Source organism: Diadema setosum, chromosome 20, assembly GCF_964275005.1.
Source record: "Diadema setosum chromosome 20, eeDiaSeto1, whole genome shotgun sequence".
In the NCBI taxonomy this organism is placed as follows: Eukaryota; Metazoa; Echinodermata; class Echinoidea; order Diadematoida; family Diadematidae; genus Diadema; species Diadema setosum.
The window spans coordinates 10,100,815-10,124,349 of record NC_092704.1 but is presented as its reverse complement, the minus strand read 5'-3'; the positions used below and the strand labels follow the sequence as shown (position 1 = coordinate 10,124,349).

The window sequence follows — 23,535 nt, the reverse complement described above, 5'->3', positions numbered from 1 at the left end:
AGACACATTTATCAATGTCATGATGCAACTCGCCCCACTGGGTCTGCACGATAGTGCGCAATAGGTAGTCTAGATTCTGGACTTTTTCTATGATATCTTTACTGAAGCTGCTGAACCTATACACGTCAAGTCAAGTGATGGCGCAGTCCCGCGAACTGGAGGAAAAAAAAAAAGAGAGTCCCGACCGATTCTATCAGCTGATGACATTCCCTTAGAATTTTGAGGAAGTCTACGCATTAATTATAAGTGTGTGAACTTTTGACCTCTGCATCAGCTGAGAGCGATTGGTCTGGATTTTTTTTTCTCCAGTTCTCAGGATTACACCATCACTTGACTTGATGCAAACAGGTTTATTAGCAACGGGAACATAAATATATAAAAAGAGTCCAAATTTGCGAAAATCAATACTACACATTATGGTGCTAGGGGTCCCACTCCAGATTCATTCTTTCATCAAATTTATCTTTTTTTTCGGGGGGGGGGGGGCTATGTGAACGGTGGCAAATAAAACCGATTTCTGTACTGCTATTCAAAATTTAATATATAAATTAACTTTTGTGTGTGAAATGGACTGTATATGCATTCTTATTCTTCACTTTCCATGATTGCTGATGTTTGGTTGGTCATACATGTATCTTTACGCCTGTGAAAGTCATCAGCCTTCATCACCATTTCAGTCCGGGATGAAAATGAAAAATTGACACTAAAGTTGAAATGAATGAGAGTTTCATATCTTATGGAACAGGTTATAAACTGGAGTAAAAGGGGCATATAGGCCTATATCAAAGAGTCATATTGTACAGTTCCTCAAAACACATGACTACTGTTCAGTGCAACATACTGCTTCCCACAAAATCATGCAGACATCAACAGATTGAATAAGTTCTGACACAAATAAATGCGATATATACACGGTTTGCCTTTAATTTCAGGTTTGTTGACTGTTTCATGCACACTAGAAGATATTATCACATTGTAATATGAGGAGAATATCTGAATACCATTATCATGCTGTTGATTTTTAAGCTTCTATCTAGGCTTTCCCCAGCTTCCTTTGGCCTCCACAAAAAAAAAGAAAAAAAAAAGAGAATAGCTTCAAAATCTATATCATGCCAGCCCACTTCCAGCTGATAAAATCTCTTTGCATTTACAAATACTTCTCACTTACACAGGATTTTTTACTTGCCCAGGGCCACGCACAACACTAGATAGCTTTGGTTTGCTGGCCACTTTGTCTGTGTTTGTGTGTGTGCGTGTGTGTGTGTGTTTGCATGTCTGTGTGTGTGTCTGTGAGAGAGAGAGAGGAAAGGGGGGGGGGAGGAGGGTTTCATACTTGCATAAAACTCTTAATATCACATGTAATGAATGTACTGAAATTAATCTTCCCACTGTCTGCTACTGTATACTGGCAAACATTCTTCATACAACAGCTGCATCACAAACTCCACAGCTCGCCAAAATCAAACACACAACTTCCAATGTGTTTACATATGAGAGTACATATCTTACTATTCAACCTGTTATTTTTGTGAGGGTTTAATTTTCATGAAATTCACAAATCACTGCTGGGCTGAAAATTTAACAACACTAAAAAATATCGCCACCTGATGCACTTAGCAGAGGAATGCACAGGCATTATTGTGCACTATAGTCTCAGTGTGCAATAGCAAAAACAACTTCTGGCAAAAATGTCTGTGACCTCCTCATTCACAAAAATATAATATGTTTGCGAAAATAACAGCTTTTACAGCACATGCACACATCATGCCAAAAGTGATCCTCAATTGAGTGGTAGATGTCAAAACTGGTCTACGCCAAAGTCAAGGCATCAAAAACTAGAAGTACATCGTAGCAAAAAAATTGATTGGAGGACACCTCAAACTGCGGCTGACATAACGTGATTAAGAAAAAAAATGCATTCTTGGCGATACATGATTCAAATTTGCATTTATGAAATACATTCTAGACAAAGTTTGCAAACAACTTTTCTTTTGTGCAAATCTAAAAGGGATCTAATACCCCCTTTTATATTGTGCATGATTCTTGCTCCTTACGCAGGATATTTGTAAAGGTTTTATACTGCCATTCATGAACCCGGAAGCAGCATACATGATACTTCCAGTTCATGAGTCACTGACTTCAGCACTAGCTGAAATCAAGATACTATTTATACTGACAGTTATCTTGGGCCTAAAGCGACCCTGAACTACCTCTGAGAGCAGGCTACCTTCAGCTCAGGCCACATACTGTAAAACGAGGAATTTTTGCGTGCATTTTAATTTCGTGAGCGCCAAAATTCACGAAATTAAAATGCATGCGAAAGTTTTTGTCTACACTACATGCATTGAACGCCAGTGGCAATTCGCGAAAACTTCATGCCACGAAAAAGGCTGTCGGCTCCAATTCGCGAAAATTTCATGCCGCGAATATATCATGTTTTACAGTATTTTTTGACCTTTCATATTGGTAGTTAACTTGCTTAGGACCAGACCTGAAGCGAGATATCTCCCAGTATGAATGGGGCATAAGAGCGTTTGAGTGTTTGTGTGTGTGTGTGTGTGTGTGTGTGTGTGTGTGTGTGTGTGTGTGTGTATGTTTGAAGCGTAGAGAAGGGAAACACCAAGGAGCTTCAAACACACTAGGCGTGTCTTCATCAGCCCGAAGTTCAAACTAGCGGGACATTTTGCGGTCTTAGAAAATAGCCCGATACAGCGAATGTGCGTCTTCATCAGCTCGAACAGCCTGCTTCGGGAAATTAGTCCGAAAATTGACGCATGCGCACTTTGCAATATTACTCTGCCTGGCTCGCGGTTCGAAAGTGGATTTCCCCGCTCAAAATCTCCTATATCACCGTATGTACGATTCTACAACCAGGGAGGTGAGCAGTACAGCAAATTCTCTCCAAAGGGATATTAATAACTAAACGCTACTCTTTCTTCTGTCCAGTGAGCGGGCATCTTATATGAAATTAACGAATTGCAATGTTTAAACAAATCCAAAATGCACACAATCTGCAAGAATCTTCAGCTAAGGTATGAATAGAGTGGACCAGAAGAAGAAGTTTACAACAAAACAAAACAAAACAAAACCAGCTAGCATGCACGGCACTGAGTTTTAATAGGGAGGTGAGAGAAATAACCTCCCTGGTTTTAAAGATGACAACAACAGTAGGCCTATAGTACACACATGTGATCCTTGAATACACCGTGCGTGTAATGTACTATACACAATCACTATAGCTGCTTGTACATGCGCTTTCCATTGCCAGCTGGCTAACCAGAAGCGTGGAGGGATCGAGAAAATTTCGGGCTGATGGAGACACACCCAAGATAGCGCGCTATTTCACGAATTAGCGCTCTAGTTGACGAACTAGACCAAGATTTTGGGGGAAATTTTCCCGATCAAATAGCGCGCTATCTGCGTCTTCACTACACAGATAGCGCGCTATTTTGACATCGGACTAGTTTGGTAACCGCAAGATAGCGCGCTATCTTGAAACTTCGGGCTGATGAAGACACGCCTACTGAGGCTAGATAGACAACACTCCACAGAAATAATTTATAATTTAATCTTTTCTCTTCTGCAGGACTGGAGTGTCCCTCAACTGAGAGAATGTTAATGAGTCCCAAGAGTGACCAGTGCAGGAGGGTAGTAGTCCCTTTGCCACTGACCTCAGCTAATAAATGGATGGATACAGGCACTGACCACTTGCTATTCCATGACACAATAAAGGTCCACTACAGAAGTACGATGTAACATTGTAGGAAATTCTTGCTCTTTAAAAGTTTCACAGCCTCCTGGCAGTCACAAATGGACATGTGATATCCATAATGTATGGCAAATTTATGAAATTTAACGATTTCTTATTTTATGCCCAGTGGAGATAATACAACTTGGAGTCTCTTCCTGTTGCTTCCAGTAGTAGCACTATGTTTTGTCATCAATGGTTAAACCATTTTTATTGCCTGAAAAATAACAAATAAAATATAGTATTTTCCAACACTAGTATGGTTTCCCTCACAAAGTATGTGAATGCCAGTATGCATACAAACACTGTATTTCATGACTATGGTTTTGACATGCAGTGGAACCTCGTTGAAGCTAACAGTAACAACTAGTAATGGCCAGTATAACGTACCATTTTGCTTTCCTACATCTTCAGGTCAATGATGTGTATCAAAAAGACACATGGCGACTGGTATGCCTCAGCCATAATACATGGTTCTCCCAATAGGTCTATGGCAGTGTGATGACAGTTTCATGTAATTGGCAAAATACATTGTATTAAATTGACATGTTTGTCACATATGTGTTGAATATGACTTCACTTTCCTTGAACTAGGGATCACTGGATGAATGGCTACATGTATAATATAGCCCATTGTTTTTTATTAAAGAGAGCAGGTCACTCTTGGGGATTTGAGGATATCAACTGGATTTTTGACCCTTTTATGAGTCTATGCATTGAGTAATTTCAAAGATATTGAGAGAGAAAGTGAATTTCAGTATTAAATAGTAAAATGTTTAATAGCATTTTAAAGTGGCCTTTGGCCCATGAACTTTGACCCTAAAATCCCCTAGGTAATCACTGTCATGTAGAACATGCATAAATATAAGTTTCATGAGTTTCACAATTGCTGGTTTGCTCAACTATATCAAAAAGCTATTGATCCAAAGATGATCAACAAGTTTTGGAACTCAGTACAAGCAAATTCCTAAAAATGTCTTGAGCAATGTTGGTGAAACAGTGGAACTAAAGACTATATAAAGACTTAATACATTACTAGTAACGCAACTCTCACAGTGATCTATTCAGGACCAACAATCCAGTACTGTCGAAAAATTGAGCTTAAAAATATTAGTCTTACTGACTAGAGTGCACTCAGTCCCTTGTGCTGCATTTGATGCTGGATATTTAACATATTTACCCGACATGCAAAGGAAACAGTAGTGACAGAGGGTCACATAATATTTATCGTCCTTCTACTAAGTAGAAACAATCACATAAAATATGTGCACTGTCTAATGACACCTAGATGACCCAATATGTGCTACTGTCACAGATAATCAGACAAATACAATACACACTTTCAACAGCATAATTTCAAAGACAACACATAATGCAAAATACCACAACCTCTACTATATGCAAATAATGCAGCACTGAGATTAAATAGTTTCACCTATTAAAAAAGTAATCTCAGAGAATGACACCTGTGAGTGACAGATGCCAAAAACATATCAAGCAAATGTTAAACAGAAGACAAACATTTGTTTTGAAAATTTTGAAGGCTGAACTTCTTTGACATCATATCCGGAAAAAAAACAAACTTCAACATGTCATATACTAAAGTGCACTGGGATTGCTTGTTACGAAACAAAAAGGGAACATCATAAATTTCCTGCCCGCCTCATTAACCCAGCAGCCTCTCCAGTACGCCCTCCCCCTCCCCCTTTGGGACCCACCCAACAATGAGAGCACACTCTTTTGTCCGTTCAGGGCATACTACAGTGTGTATCAGTGAGTGCTGAAACTTGAAGAAGAACACACTTTACCTGCAACATCCTATAAACATGTTTGAGCCGGGCAGTGGTCGGGTAACTCTCCAAAGTTATATCCAAGCATTCCAATTGGTCCAATTGTTCCTCTCACAGTCAACTGTTTGGTAGAAAATGCTCATCAGCATGGACACTTTTTGTAACTAAAAAAAAAAAAAACCCATGTGTTTATACCTTCTGCTATCACCTCAGTTTGAAAAGTGCCTTCGTAAAAAGAACACTGCAGAGTTTACTTTACTGTTCTACTGCCACCATCACTTCGCTATAGGTGGGGCTTTCAGGTAGCTCAACGCACCCCACATCAACACAAAAGCTCAAGCCTTCTAAGTGATTTGACGTGGTGTGCATATAAGCAGTCATTCTTTTTTTCCCCTCTCTCTCTAATTCTCTTCTCTCTCTCTTTTTTTTTTTCTTGATTAGAATTGGTGCTGCACGGCAAAGCGCCCCCGTAATTCACTTCCACTAGGATAAAAACAGACAAGGAGGATGAGGAACAATGGGAATACATCGGTTTGCTGTTGAATGCAAAGTTTGTTGCGGTGTGTTCGCGCATATCTGACATACCTCCCTGTACTCCACTGGTCAGTAGAGGGTGACGGTTAAGTACACAGACGGTGATTTCAGCTCAATTTACTGGTAGCTCTCTCTCCAGCAGAGGGGCGTCAATCAGCACCCAGCCAGCATAATCCAAAGGACTTCCGCTCTAAATCATTTTATCTGTTGTTGACGAATCTTGTTCAGAGTTGTTGTACCCATGTCATAATTCACTGACCAGGATAGTAAGATTGATATTCATCAATCATGGTAAGAATACAGAACCAGGACTTAGACTTAGCGTTGAAGCCTGACATAATGCATTGGGAATTACTCAGTAGAACATTAAGAACCGGAATAGGAGGTTTCGGATAGAAGTGAAACATAATATTCCATGTTTATCTGCAAGGCTTTCCACACAAAATAGATCAGGGCAATTAGAAATCCTATTTGGGCACGGACAAGTACTGTAGACACAGTTATGTATTTACAGTTGGCCAACGTTGTGATTATAACTTTTTATTTTTTCCTTACAGAGAATGAGGCAAAATCACTGACATGAAAAATCATTTAACGAGTATACTCGGGCAGGTGTCTATGGGAAATGCGTGCTCTGATAGCAAATCAGACTGTCTTCATTGGGTTAAAATAACATATGATCTTGCAAAAGTGTCCACTTTATCAAAGTAATCCAAACCAACCATTGCACTCTTACTTAGCATCAGTCCTGTATCACAAACTTATGCCTTTTGAAACAAAAGGGAACAAAATTCACTTCTTAAGTCTAGCAAACTTAGAAATGACTAATTATTTTGAGCAGTAACCTGCTCTCAACTCAGAGGGACAGGTAAGTTCAAAATACATTTATAACCATGAGCATAGACTCACAATATTCAAGTGTAAGACCAAAAACAAAACAAAAAACTACACCCCTCCCCCCCCCCCCCAAGAAAAGAAAAAAAGAAAGAAGACAACCAACAACAAGAATGAGTATGATGCCGTGCCAAAAGTTCACTACTATATGGTTGTGGTGGCATTTTACCATAAAATCAAGGCATTATATTCACTTGACTGCTCCTCATGCAAAATGAAGATGAAACCTTGCCTAAAGTTCACAATTAGTAGCAGTTTTTGATTTATACATTACTTCCCATTCTAGTGTCTGCATAATTGCACTATACACCACCTTGAGCTCATACACTGTAGTATTGAGACTTTAGACCCCCTCTGTGAGCCCACTACACAAAGAGAGCACTTGTATGTCTACACAGACTGTCAATTACAACCTAAAGTGTACAAAACGACGTATACAATGTAGTGTGAATGCAAATGTGTGTGACGGAGCATGAATAGGATTACATTGGCTGATTCACATACCAAACTAAGCTTTCTTTCACTATCCCTAGAGTACGGAACTACTGTGCTTGGTCTAAATTGGTCTAGGACATCAGTCTTTGTTGACTCTATGAAAGTGGTCCAGCTTTAACCCGTTGAGGACGGACTGATTTTGCTACAACACGCATTTCCCATATACACCTGCCCGAGTATACTCGGGACTTGTCCTCAACGGGTTTAATACCAAATACTTGCACCGATAGATTGAGATGTGCATTGCCAGGGCTGCACACTATTTAAACCTATTTTCCCTACTGGTCCAAACCTTGAATTTACTGATCTTGTACTTTTTTTTTCAACTGGCCTGACAATGTAATTTTTTTATATTTTTTATTTCACCTGTCATGTCGGACCAGTAAACCTAGCAATCCCTGAAAAGTTGCTGGACCAACAGTGATTTTTACTGGTCTGGGACGTACCGTTGGACCAGTGCCAGTGTGCAGCGTTGCCACAGCACAATGCCACAATTTACTCATAGATTGTGTCAGGTTCATTTTTGTGTACAAAATACACTCTACCAGTCACATCATTCAAACATATAGCAAACATGATCCCTGCAACACGCCCACGGCGGGGCTAGCTGCTACTAATTTCAGCTGGTGGTTTATCAAGTGGTTTCCATGACAGGGTATCAATTGGCAGCTTTGCAATGCTGGGTGGAGGCAGCATCATGAAATTATCATATTATATTTATGGTCAATACCAATTACCATGAAAGTATTTAATATACATGTATGTACAACAGTATGGTACACATCACAAATGATGGGAGAGTGCACTTGCTAGGGTTACACTTCCTGTCTAAAAGAAAACTGTAAGAAATATTTCAGATGCATTCACACAAGACTTCTGTTTTTCAGTACACACACACATTTGTGCACAAACAAATACACACACAAGTAACTGTTTTCGGAAATTGATTTTAGCAATACAGTATGAAAACCATTAAATTCTTAAAGACACTCAAAAACAATTATCTGTTGCGATGCACATCGTTATGAAATAATCTACATTATCCTGCTTTGTTCATTTTGTTTAAAACTCTTGCGCAATAATTCATTTGCCCTAAGGGATGTGTGTGAATGGCATGTGACAAACTCATTATTTTGAATCCATTATGCAACTTCCAACAATACAATGTAGGCCCACACATTCTCAGATGCCCAGGGTCAGCATTTTCTTTTTCCACCTAGGTACGGGTATGATAAGTGTATGATGGAAAAATAATGCAGCTTTTGTATGAAATATCTCTACCAAATGCTGGAGCTCCCATCAGTTTTATATGCAGATGCCTTGTCATTTGCTCGCAATATAGACTTTTTTGTAATGGCACCCATGCCTTACATGATGAAACAGGAATTTCTGGTACCGGTATCAAAGTAGGCCCTCTAGTGTTCATAGTATTATACTCTATTAGTATGCCAACACACTCATACAACACACTATTGGTACTGTCACTCATTGTACAAAGTACAAAGGGCTTCCCTGTATGACTTCAACTCTGGAGAAACTAATGTGTTTGTAGAGTGGGTAGTGGCCTTTTGACAAAAAAAAAAATGCAATTAAAATGAGATAAAGAAATATTATCTATGAGCTCTGGTAGAGGTCATATTGCCTCTTTTCTCACATTTCATGATCACTGAATTTGGAGTCTGAGGGGTTTCAGGAGAGTGATATAAGTAATAAAAATAGGGTCAACATGGTCATAAACATCTTTATTTCATTTCCTTCGAAAAGGCTGGTACAGTGACAGTTTGTGGTTTGCTTGGTAAGCAGTGATTTGTATACACACACACACACACACACATACACACACACACACACACATACACACACACACACACACACACAGAGAGAGAGAATGTGGTGTATGTTTCCGTTTATATTGTGTGTTTGCAAGATTGTGTGCTTATTTGTGTGTGGGTGTTATGTGTATAACTATATACGCATGTGTATTTACATGTTCGGGGGGGGGGGGGGGGGAATGCATAGCGTGCAACTTCATGGTTTAATACTGACAAGTCCCTTCATGATATTTGCCATACCACACATGCCTGATGGTTCAGGGAAAAGTTGTAATTTCTTGGAAGTTACCCCCAAGTGTTTTAAAGAATGTAAGGCATACCAGAATATGTAGTGTACATACAAAGTACCTATGTCAACCACAGGAAAATTCTTTACATGTATACCACCAGAGAGGTTCCCCTCACATCCCTGATACCAGATATCATGGCATCTTTTGCATTGTACATCGGTAGTGCTTAGTTGCCGGGCATATAATGCAATATGAAATTGATTGAATTCACCAACATAATACTGTTTATATCCATATAATTGTTATTTCAAAAGATAAATTTTAAATCTACATGCTGTAAGATGGCTAAGAGGAAACATTTCAAAGAAAAAAAATCATTTGACTGAAATCACACATTAGCACAAGAAGGACATATCAAAAACATACACACACACATACACACACACACACCAAAAAAAACTAGAAATGTCGCTACGGCGACTGATGCCTCCGCCATAATGCATGATTCTCCCAATAGGTGTATAGTACAATGTCTTGACAATGTGTGATGACAGTTTCACATAACTGGCAAAATATCGAAATAACAGGTTTGTCAGAAATATCTTGAATGTTCACTTTCCACGAACTGGGTTTGCTATAATTGTCTATTAAAGAGTGCAGGTACACATATTTGGGGAATTGAAAATTTTTACTTGACTTCTGACCGACCTTATTATAAGTTTATGCATTGAGTATAATTTTCAAGGTATGAAGAAAGAGTGTAATTACAGTACAAAATATTTTTTTTTCATTTAAACCTGACCTTTGACCTTAACCTTTGACCTTCGACCTTCTGGCTGGAAATTTCCAAGAGAATCTCCATCAAGTAATACATGTACATATATTAAACACTTTTAAAACTAATAATGCAATCATTGCATATACTAGTATGCATGTATGAGGGAAATACAGTAGTAACATTTTGAGGAGTTGACCTTGACCTTTGAACCCCTGACTATTGACCCATGACCCCTAAATTCCCTAGATAATCCCTGCCAGTCAGTACATGCATATGTTCCATGCTCCATGAAGATACATTGAACCATTTGCGAGAAAAGTGATATTGCAACATTTTCACCTAACCTTTGACCTTTTGACCTTTGACCTTATGACATGAAACTCTCTCTGGAGAATCCTTACGCAGTAGTACATGTCTACACTAAGTTTCAAGAAAATAACTGCGGGCATTGCATAGATATGGGGGAAATAGCAACATTTTTAGCATTTGACCTTGACCTTTTGACCTTTGACCTCTTGTCAATGTCACTAGAATCTATTTAACTAATTGTCCTATCATACATCATCCTTGAACCAAGTTTGGTGAAAGCTGCTTCATCCAGTTTTGAGTTATCACATAAACAGATAAATTTTAGGATTTGACCTTGATCTTTGACCTTTGACCTCTGTCCGATTTCACTGAAAAACTAATCAAGTAATTGTCCCATCATACATCATCCTCCAACACAGTTTGGTGAAATTTGCTCCATACAGTCTTGAGTTATCGCGTAAACGTATACAATTTCATGATTTGACCTTGACCTTTGACCTTTGACCTTTAGCCGATTTCACCCAAAATCTTATCAAATCGTTGCCCCATCATACTTTATACTTGGACCAAGTTTGGTAAAATTCCAGTAAATATTACTCAAGTTATCGCGTAAACGAAAGCGGACGGACGTACGGACGTACAGACGTACGGACGTACGGACGTACGGACGTACGGACGTACGGACGTACGTACGGACGGACGGACAACCCGAAAACATAATGCCTCCGGCACCACTTCGTGGCGGAGGCATAAAAACAAAACAAAAAAAAAAACATGTGCAAAATTGGTTTTAAAACAATGATGTATTCCACAGGCATGGCTAATAACTATCACCTTCATTCTGTAAAGATATTAACTAAAAATATTCCACTCAAAATTGCTATAGGTCTATGATACAGTATACACTGAAACTGTATGCCATTTTTTTTTTCAATCAAACACACTAACATACACATGTAGGACTTCCAACATGGTTTTAACACTAACTTGTCCCAATATATTAATTTATCAACCTGGCTATCTCTCTATCTCTGTCTTTTTTTTCTCTCTCTCTCTCTCCCATTGTATTTGTATATAGGCCTATTACTAAACATAATATATGCACATAAACACACACTTAATGTATATATACTGTACATGTCTTCTTTAGTTATAAATCATCCTTCCATTTACTGTTTACTATGCATGACACTTCAGCCTCACATTGCACAGTAAACCAGCGCTATATCAAAATAAAATCAGAGCTGTGTGCCTTTTCATTAAACGCTGTTCAGTCTTTTGTCCACGCCCACCTGTTCCATGGGTACCAATAGACACAAGAGGACGTCTGCCCGTAACACAAAGCCCCCAAAGGCTGTAACCATTATAAAATGAATACCATCCCCTCCCAATGCCATTGACTTTGGAGGCCCAATATTATCTTTTTCCCCTTGTGCGATGAGTCATCCAATTGGGGCGGAATAGCATTGCTCCCTCCCTCGCTGAAGACGCATCGACTTTCTCTTTCCAGCACGACCAAGAGTATTATTTATCCATGGCAACATCTTGCCCTGACACATCACATGCAATTTATCCCACTCCTGAGCAATAATTTAAGCCAATAGAGAATTCTGCTGTACACGTATAGTGTGCATATGAAAAAGGTTCGCTCTCCATACACTTTCCGCACACACCAATTTTCCAGGAAGAATGTTACCAAAGAGGCCTTCATGCCAGCCTGCACTCCAGTCAAATATTTACTCAAATACGATAAGAGCGCTCTTCTATGAATTCCACATACGGATATAATCATCAAAAAAGCCACAGTTACGACAGGTTTGATTTTTCTCACTCTTGCTCAAGGATGCTGTTCAACACAGAAATCACACTACAAAAGAAATAAACATCTTTATCATTGATACATTATATACATGTAATTACACAGAAAAACAATAATTTAACTCCCAAAGAAAAATATTTGAACAGAAGAAAACACGTACATGCATAATTTTGTCCAATGAATCTTGTAGAGTTCATGTCATTCTTACCCATTAAACACATAAAAATATAGCAGGAACACTTCAAAATTTGTGTTTGCATGAAGAAACATACAATGTACAATATAGTTTATTTATGTACCAAAACACAGGAGATAGACTTTGAATAAATGTCTTCCTCTTGGTCACTGTAGTACTTAATTGGTCTCCGTGGAGTACAACGTGTACACTGGTTTACATAGCAACTGGCTATTAAAGTAGAAGAAACTCGTTTATTTTCTGTTGGTGTTCAGATATGGCTTGAGCTGGAGTTTGAAGTTTATATGGCAGTAATACAACCACAGCTGATTGTGATGAAAGGTGGAAGAGTTGCACCAAACACAAACTGATTAACTAACAAACAATGAATCATATCACAGGATACTGAGAGGTGGTTATTTACGTGCGAGTAATCTGTCATGCTCATGCAGCTGGGTATGAATTTTGCATGGTCTTAATTCCACAAAATCATAACATTCATTAGTGGAACATACAATGTATGGCATGCAAAAATATTTCCACGTTTCATTTTCACACTGATTCCTGGTCGCACAAAAATTTCCACACCGCGAAAATGTCCAATTTTACAGTAACCATTCGGCACAGTCAGCGAGATATTGTGAACGCCTACATTGCCACTTTATATCGGTCTACTAATACTGCAAAGCAATATGAGTGTACATTAAACATATTCAAATTCATCAATGTAACTTTTGCCTGGTGACCAAGAAATGAGCCATTTTTACCTCCTCATGCAACACTTTGGAATCTACTCTTGCATCTGTCCAGAGGTGGTGAACTTTACCCGCTTTCTCCCCCTTCAATTATTTGTTAAAAAGTTGCACTCAGTGATAACTACAGGTTGTTAGTGTTGCTAAATCCGACAAGCCTTGACTACGCTTGATAATATAAAGGTACATGTATACAAGAAGTAAGAATATGCTGTAAAGTGATAAATTACTACTCGTCCAGGTTTTTTGTCTACTAGGGAGAAAGAGGAAAGAGAAAGAAAGACTCAATGTAGTCCAAAGAGTCTGGGTGAAGAAATGTAAAGCCTATTGCTAGACAAGGACCTGTCCATGTCTCTACAAAGAGACTCCTGTGTTTGGGTAGGACCCTCCGCCCACTTTGTACCATTGTTATGCACGAACGCCCCATTGTGTCTGTTTTTTTGTCCAAACTACAATCCAGGTCACTACAAGCAAGCATCTTGGTTTCACCTTCTGTTCTCTTTTCTCAATAGGTACAAGATATTCTTTATGAATACTGAAGAACTGATACCAACAATAAAACACTTACCCGCCATGTACAAGTGCACATGAAGAACAATGACGAACCCTACATGTATTTCATTTGGTTGCAGAATATTGGGTTTTTCTCAACCCTACATGAAGGAAATATTCAACTGGAAGCTTCAATCAGAAACTGAAAGTATGGATACACCATTGGTGATTCAACGACTGTTTTGAGGAGTATTTCCATTCTCGATACAAGGAGAAACATTCTGAAGATACATGGATGAGTACATATATTTGAAATATATTTCTCCAACACAGTGGCACTGAACATATACATTGTCCTTCTGTTTATTAACCTAGCTACATGAACTTTGTATATAGTTTTTTATGCCTTCTTTTGTGGTCAGCACATCTGCTTGAGAGCATTTTAGACAGATGTATAGAAACTAAATATCAATGAAAATGGATAACACATCCTTGTAAACCCTTTCACATCAAAACTATTTCAGTAAGAGGCTCTCATGATATTACATGGGGGGGGGGGGTAACATGATCATACTATATTGAAAGACTATTACCACTACCAAGTTTGAGTGATACAATAACCCAAATCTCAGAAACTATCTTTCTTTTGAGCACTACAGCTGCATCACAAAAACTTTCACATCATAATCATATGCAACATAACAGTTCTAAACAAACTGCAAAGCATGCAATAGAAAAATCATACAAAATTATACTCTTTTTTTGGCATATGAATGTGTACTTGGCACCTTTTTTTTTTGGGGGGGGGGTCATTTCATTAACTTTGATTTTTGAAAAGAAGAAATCAAAGTGATCCACTGATAAATCAAAGTTGACAATAGCTGTGATGAACATTGTAAACATACTTGCTTCCACTCCTTGTTTTTCTTTTATCACTCCAATTCATTCTCTACAAGATTTGTCTTTTACACTGTGTGCATGTGGGCCTCTTTTCTAAATAACATAATGATTTTGAGCAAACATTTTCATACAATGTATTGTGTTACCCCCCCCCCCCCCCCCACTTTCATATGTATGTTTTATATTTTGCATTTACACTAATTTGTTGTAATTGTTGTATCTGAAAGAACTTGTGATTTTGGAAATAGAATTTGATCTGAATTGAATCGTACTGAATATTAAAAAAAAAGATTTGTCTTTAAGAGTTTGAAAGTCTGAGAGTATGAGTGTACATGTATACATGGTGCACATCCTGCCTGCAAGTCAATATCCCACTTAAGCCTCTCGGACCCAGCAACTGATAATTCCCATTAACAATGCACACAATATTGCAGTGACTGGTAATGCTAGGGTTAGTTAGGCAGTCAACTGCTGTGTTCACTTCATTGAAGGTTTATTCCATCTAAAATACTGTGTCACAACATGCTACACTGAACCTTACATGAGCTTGCGATAATTATGCAAGATTAATGGCTCTCAAGACATAATATCCATCAGCGCATCAATTACTAATTCCCTGACATCCAGGCGTTCACATATAGAGCAATTATGGTAAGAACTGAAACCATTGTGATTGATTACTCACTCTAATAAGAAATATTTTGTGTTTCAAGGCATGCATTTTAAAGTAATTTATATAATACCTATTCAAATATATTTTCTAATCAATCTACTTTCTTGCATTGCGCTATTAAACACTATCTTTGACAAGAATGTATAAATACTGAGAGTCCTCTAGGCAAAAATGAAACCTAAACAGGGCATAAAAACAAAATGAATAAATGTCAGCAATATTGTGGGAATCTACAGATGTGACTCCTGATCATGGACTTCAATGGTATAATACATTGTACATCTAGGCCTATATCTCCTATTACACTGCTATGGCAAATACTACGCAATGTATGCACTGGCAGTATTCATGAAAAAAAAATAATGGCAAATATCTCCTAACATATTATTAATGCATGTGTGTGCTTCCATTGTATAATGTGCACTGTGAAAATCATAAATGCAGATCTTCTCGACACCTACAGCCTTCTGGACAAAATAGAGCATCAGGGCACCAAAATCCCCTGATAGTACTGTGGTGGTGCTTGGAGACAGTTACCTGGTGGTTGCTATGGCTCTGATACTAGTCTGCTCCTACAGCTGTTTCATTGAAATAAAGATTGAGTGTCTTTTTTTTTCTTCCTTATTGTCCTTTATCTTTAGCTATAGCTGCATTAATACTATTATCTACCAGGACAAGATGGTTGCTGGTATAAAATAACTTGCCCAATATTTAGAGCACCAACCTAACTTTGCTCTATGTTCAGTGAGTGGAAATACAGACACAGTGAAGATGACTCATGTTGGGACTGTATATTTACAATGCATCACATGAAAGGGGAAGTCATAACAGAAATAAACGCCTTTTATGATTTGATCATCTGTTCCCATAATAATGCAGTAACTATATACAAAGGGAAGATCCTAACACTTATTGGAACTGAACACCTGTTTTCAGTGTTGTTTTGATTTTCACATGATATTTGTTTGGCTTATTCAGTTGAAATTTCATTTCTTTTACCTCTACAGCTTCACTTTAGGCAGCTGTATACAAATAATTATGTTGGGGAATCAATAACTTTAATTACTTGATTTTGTAGAAATTAGAAATTTGAATAAACAAGACAAATAAATGACAACTGATATTGACTCTTGACTTCAGCTCTCTGGATTTTCATGATATATCTTCTCATAGCCTAGGATGTCTGTTATAACTTCTTCATGTGCCTAGGAAAACCTGCTTAACTTTATAAGCTTTGGAACTCAATAATCCATTCAAACTTGGATTACTCGCAGATTAGCACACCCACTCATGTGTAGCATTGTACTGTGCCTGGGTCCAAAAGGAAGACCATGCAGTCATAATAGGGATTAAGGAGATTAGGTAAGCTTCATTCATTGACAGCTTGTTACCAGAGATCTGAGCTAATTGGCAAAATAAGAACTCCAGCTTGCATGCCAAGCAGTAAACACTTAGCATAGTAATCAACAAAAACTGGTAAATTATCCTTTCTGGTTTAGAAGAACACTGAGAATGTGATTTGTGGATGCATAGCATGTATGACTGGTTCCCTTGAAATATGAGCACAAGATTTATTTAAGCATACTATTGTTTCTGTGTGATATTGATGCTGATGTTAGTGACTAGTGATGTTTATCATCATTTTAAGTAAAACAACATTGAACACAAGGAAAAGTAGAAATTACGCAGTGCGTAATATATGTCCCCGCCGGAAGTAGCATTTTGTAGCAAAATGTACAATATAGGTCAAAAATCAAGGTCAAAGGTCAAAGAAGTCAAAGGTCAAAATTCTGTGTAGAAGTTTTGAAGCGCTCACCTAGTGCCATCACATAAAGCAAACGGAATCAAAATCGGGTAAGAAATGGCGAAGGAGTAGCATTTTGTAGCAAAATGTACAAAAAATGTAGGTCAAAAATTAAGGTCAAAGGTCAAAGAAGTCAAAGGTCAAAATTCTGTGTAGAAGTTTTGAAGCCCTCACCTAGTGCCATCACATAAAGCAAACAGAATCGAAATCGGGTAAGAAATGGCGAAGGAGTAGCATTTCGTAGCAAAATGTACAAAACAGGTCAAAAATCAAGGTCAAAGGCCAAAGAAGTCAAAGGTCAAAATTCTGTGTAGAAGTTTTGAAGCCCTCACCTAGTGCCATCACATAAAGCAAACAGAATCGAAATCGGGTAAGAAATGGCGAAGGAGTAGCATTTTGTAGCAAAATGTACAATACAGGTCAAAAATCAAGGTCAAAGGTCAAAGAAGTCAAAGGTCAAAATTCTGTGTAGAAGTTTTGAAGCCCTCACCTAGTGCCATCACATAAAGCAAACGGAATCGAAATCGGGTTAGAAATGGCGAAGGAGTAGCATTTTGTAGCAAAATGTACAATATAGGTCAAAGGTCAAGGTCAAAGGTCACGACTGAAATTCTGTGTAGAAGTTTCAAAGCTCCCATGTAGTGCTATCATATAAAGCAAACAGAATCAAAATTGGCTCATAAATGACAGAGAAGTAGCAAATTGAAGATTTTGATCACACACGGACGCACACACGGACGGACACACGGACGGACAGACGTACGGACGGACACACGGACACACACACGTACGGAGCCCGTTTCATAGTCCCCTGCTCGAACTCGTTCGGCGGGGACAATAAAGCGTGGCATCCTTCTGGATACATAACCAACTCCAGAATATCAGGTACAGATGAAGACCACAAACTTGTAACGGAAAGCAAATTCCTCAGCATACATTCATATATTGTTGTGAGAGTCTCTCTTTGATGAAGATACAATGTTGCATATGATCATAGTGATAGTGATCATAATGCTGATAATAATGAATTGATAATAATTTGATGATAATGATGATGATGAGAATGATGGTAGTGATGATGAAACGATGATAATGTATGAAGACAAAAAAAAAAAAAAAAAAGGCCCAAAAAGTTGCATTTGACTATGTACAGCTGCATGGTGTCACTTCAGGCAACAATAAGAATATCTTTCAGAGTACGATGTATTCTGAGAAATCATTACATATCTCATCCTTTCCGCTTTAAAGATGAAGCAAGAACAAGAACAAATGGCAAACAAGTCCCTTACAATGATAGAAGGGAAATCAATTAAAAACAATTGAAAAAAAATGGTGAAAATACAGGAAATTTCCTGCTTGATCAGCCTGGGAATTTGACTAGATCATCTCATTGAGGCAGCTCAGTCACAGGCTCACTTCAGTCAACAAAAGAGGAGATAATTAATGTAAACAGTACACGCATTGTACGTTCATAGTGACCTTGTGTAACAATGGACTTAACTCTACACTGCTTGAGAATACAGCATACAGTCTTGGTGTGTATACTCTCATTAAATATAGACACTGAAAATCTATTGATGGTGTCATTGTCATCTCTGTACATAAAGAGGAAAGAGTCATGCCTAGTGCACACTTCCAATAATTGATCATCTAGACCAAAGCACTGCTTATCATTGAGGGAGGTACATTATATATGTAATACAAAGAGATCTTAGAATTGTGTAACCTGGTTAGAACTGATGTTCCGGATGAGGGTTTTCATATTTTGTCAAATGTTTATGGTTTCATTATTGTGCCATCTTACAAGATACAATTTACATCAATACCTTTGCATCTCCCTGTTACAGTAACATTCCAACAGACAGGCCTAGTGTTGACTTCTACTCACGAATGCATGCCTAAGTACTGCTCCAGTGTCTCTGAGCTTGCCCATTTAACCCAAATTGCAAGAAAATATATGGGAATTTTAGAAACTACAACAAGAAGGTATAAAAGTAAAGTGAAACAAAGAAAAATTCTATTATCATCTAAAACAAAATGACACACAAACCTTTTCTTGTGGAAGAAAAAAGAAAGAAAAGAAAACACACTCTCACATTATGAAATTAACTATAAAGTCCAGTCATTAGCGATGATCTTGGAATGATACATTTTCAGATGTTGTCCTGATTCCAGCAACACTCATTGGTTTAAATATCTTTTATCAAACTAGGACCAGTACCATTGTTGATGGTCTTTTCAGGCTGCAGTTGAACAAGCAACATACAAAATTTGTATATGATGCAATATTTGGTACCCTGGGGTACCAAATGAAAATTCGCCATTTTGTTGAATTAATTATTTTTTTTTTCAGCGCTGTACCCTGGCTTACCAAAAAATGTGTCAAAATATTTTTTAGTATTATTATGCACAAAAATGTTTTCGTATTTGTGATTATGCAACAATTAATGCATGCAAGTGTACTTCGAAAAACACCTATGGTGCTAGTTCATTGCTACGACTTTGCCGTATCCGAATTCGGAATCGGCGTATCTGAATTCGGATATGCATTATAAAATAATGGGCATGAGATGGCGCTGTACAACGCGGTACCCCGGGTTACAACGGTACCCCGGTGTACGGCGTGCCGAATCATATATGAGAATGTGTGATGTGGTCATGTGATTTAATCAAATATTCATCTAAATCTTATTCTGATGTTGTGATGAAAAACTTTGTCACGGCCCTGTAGGTAGTTAGACTATACAAGTGTATCATTTTCCATGAACTTGCTCATGAATGCAAAAATATAGTGTTGAAATCATGGGACTTTCTTTAGCAGTCTTCAATTCGCATTGTCTATTCTGATTCATTTTCAGTAGATCACTGAAACTGCTTGTATGAAATACAAACCAGAATACATAAATTATAATATATCTAACTCCAGAAAATATTCCCTGAGCCTCGCAAATGTTTGAAATACAGGTGTCTAATAGAGCTGAAGATGAGGTGATAGAAAATCAGACCTCAGCGGTCCCAGCAGGGAGAATGCGTCTTGGAATTCCCCGTAGGTAACGCCCTCGCGAACACAGATGGCCTACACATTAGCCAAACTTTGCTACAAATGAAAACTCCAGCATACAATGAGCAGAAGGTCATGTGTCAATTGACTTGTGTACAGGCTCGCTCTATGAGATGAACTTTGAATCAAACAAAAAGAGAGAATAAAAACAGCCTCGCAAATTACATTTTCAGACTTTGCCCGTTTACCTCAGGCACGGAGATCATTAAAGAGTGTACATAACGCAATTATTCATGTTAGCTACATAAAGTGTATTTTTATGGGCCAGTTGCTCTGTGCTATGCAGTCTCTCTGAAAAATAGGTACTTTTATCATTGTGCTCTGGAGAATGCAATAGAATACAAATGATTTGTTTACTTGTTCAATTCTCTCTGCCTGTGTCAAATGGGGTGATATTGAGCATTTATTCATCTGATGTAAAGAAATTACTGTCATGCACACTTGTACATCATCTAGTCTCTGTGCCAAGGCATTTACAACAATTTAAAATATATGGTGTGAAATCAGTATTTTGAATAATTCAAAGTGCCAATGTTGAAAGTGTGATGAAAGACTTCAGGAATGTTCAAACAAACATAATCTGAGAACTTCCTATTTACCTGGAGTGCTCAGGGAAAAATATTAAGAAACCTATATGTGTCACTCAAATTTAGATGAAATCTTTTTGGACCAAAGTTTTGCCTTTCAATCTTTTGTGATTCCTCTTGGACTTTCTAGAATATAACAATGTGCGCACAATAATGTTTTGCTCAAAAACATTTAATATTTTCATAAATACAAGATTACTGTGTGCATTCGTGCCTTTGATACCTCGGTCCTGCCTCAATGTACTTATACCCTAAGATCTGGTTTTCTAATAATCTCTTCTTCTTTTCTGTTCTCTTCTTATGACTCTGCCATATTAAGTTCACGGCCAGCAACAACAAACAACTGATAAATGGAAAGGGGCGTGTCTTTGTGCACAAATGGAAACACTGCTCTCCTCCCATGTCACATAAACAGGCGGACAGGAATTTACTTTAAATGACGAGAAAGAGTCATGGGTCACTGTTCAGGACAAGGTTAAGTATGATGTTGTCAATTTTGTAACCTGAGATGTTCTTCTAGACAGAAGACAATGGAAAGTTCTGTTGTTCTGCATCACAGATAAGAGTTAATTGAAGGTAATAAGAAGTTCAGGGGCCATGAAAACAGAAAATTTCTGCCCTCAGTTTCTAATCATGTGAAAATAACGAGAACCACATCATCAGGGTAAAACAAAGTAAAACAGTAAGACATGAATAATCTAAAAAACTGAATACACTAATTCTGTGCACATGATGATTTTTTAATAAAGGGGCTTTTGTTGGTATGAACGCAACCCCCTTCAGACCCTTCAAAAAACGTTTTACTCACATGCGCGCGGGGTAAGAGGTCTTTTTTTTTTTTTTTTTTTTTGCTTGTTAGCTGATGAAACCCGGAAGTGAAACCAGTATATAAACGCACCCCCCCCCCCTTTGAAAAAAAAAAAACAAAAAAACTGGTGACACCCCTGTTACTGCCGGAAACATTCAAGTTCCTCTTTAAATATGACTGTGGCTGTGAGCAAAAATTCATTCGGCCTTTTGGAATGACGGCAGCAAAGCAAATGCATGACTTGACAGAAAAAAAATTTGCGTCTGGAATACTCACTTTCCCGATACTTGAAATGACATCCGATTCATGTCCTCCGTCTCGCTCCCCTTGCCCCCCTGATGGGCCCACTTCAGCATGCAAGAAACGTTTCCTGGTAATGTCAAAAGCAGATACTCGGTAGTTGGGCTGTTCCGCCCGCTGGCCTGAGCTGTGCAGAGTGTTTCCCTCCAGACTCCAGGCAATGCGCTCTCCAAATCCTCCTCTCTCGTCTGTAGTGCTTTTGGAAAAGATCGCAGTCAAGACAGAATTGGCGACTGGATGCGGCAGCTATCACTGAAATGCCAAGCTCCTTTGGGTTTTTAAGTATCGCTTCGACAGGTGTCTTTTACAGTGCAGTCATCCATGGCGTCAACAAACTTTATGGCTGAAATTTGCAGGCTGTAAAATTAGATTTAAAGAAACAGTCATGTTAGCACACATTTGATACCATCCAAAAGAGAATCGCACTGATCTACTATAAACATACTTAAATGATGCAAACAAAATGCACTTTTCATATTGACTTGAGCTAGAATGCATTTCAAGTGATAACAATACATACGTCTGTTAATATACATGTAGTTAATCAAGCCTACATGTGGGTATTGGGTATATTTAAATTGTGATCTGTGTCAATGAAATTCTTGATCAGTATCTATCAAATTCTGATGCAAACAATAAATAAATACACACAAACAAACTAACTGCATCACTACCTTCTTCTGAAAGTAGTGATGCATTTTTTTTTGTGTGTTTCATCAAGCTCAAAAATTATGAATTCAAAAAGCATTATAAGTGCATTGCATCACAACAAAAGTTATTTGTGGCAGAAAGAAAAGTACCATATGCCTACTGTACACAACAACAGGTTAAACTGAAACCGAAAATACAAAACAAATGTGATTCAAAATCGTCTTTAAAACAAGTTTACAGAAACATGCCCCAAGAACGCACAAACTTGTAAATTATTTCTCATAAGGAGAACTGATTCACAGTTACACCAAAGAAAATATAATATAATTGAAATAAATTTTAATGATGATAAAATTATATTGTTATCATGATAACTAGGGTAATCTCAAACGGTAGTCTATGTGTGAGCACAATTTGACAGCATAGGTCAGGGTTGAAAACTCTAATTTCACCTTAAGTTTAGAAAGGTATCAACACATTTACATTCATTCCCATATTACGAGATGAGTTCAACAGGTGCACACGTTCACATCATGCAACAGATGCGGTTGGCCAGGCGGACACCGTAGAAGTTCGCTCGCAAGAGCCCACGGACCAGGAAGGCGGTACCGCGTACCGCGACCGTGTACTCCAGCATCCCTCCACCCCCATCACCGTATCGCTCCAAGCTCGCTAATTTTCTTTCCCAACCAATTCCCTCTCGCTAACGGACAACTAAAATCATCGAATAGCTAGGCAGAACATATCCGATTACATCAAAGTAATTACGTAAATGAGGAAGGATCGCAAAATTACCTTATGATGAGATGGCGCAAGCTAAGACATTTGAGAAGATGAATGAATGGGAACGAAGTGGTTTATCTCTGATGACGATCGCATTTATTACCGTTAAAAATAACGTGC

General features: G+C 38.1%; 1 protein-coding gene across 1 annotated transcript in view; it reads right to left on the bottom strand.

Moving 5' to 3' along the window:
• LOC140243649 (uncharacterized) overlaps positions 1-22,332 on the bottom strand; it is an 88,122-nt gene extending 65,790 nt beyond the window's left edge. The window contains exon 1 of the mRNA XM_072323312.1: positions 21,958-22,332. Within this exon, the coding sequence (XP_072179413.1) occupies positions 21,958-22,037 (80 nt within the window). The 5' untranslated portion in view covers positions 22,038-22,332. The remainder of the gene's footprint in view (positions 1-21,957) is intronic.
• Between the last annotated feature and the right edge of the window lie 1,203 nt (positions 22,333-23,535).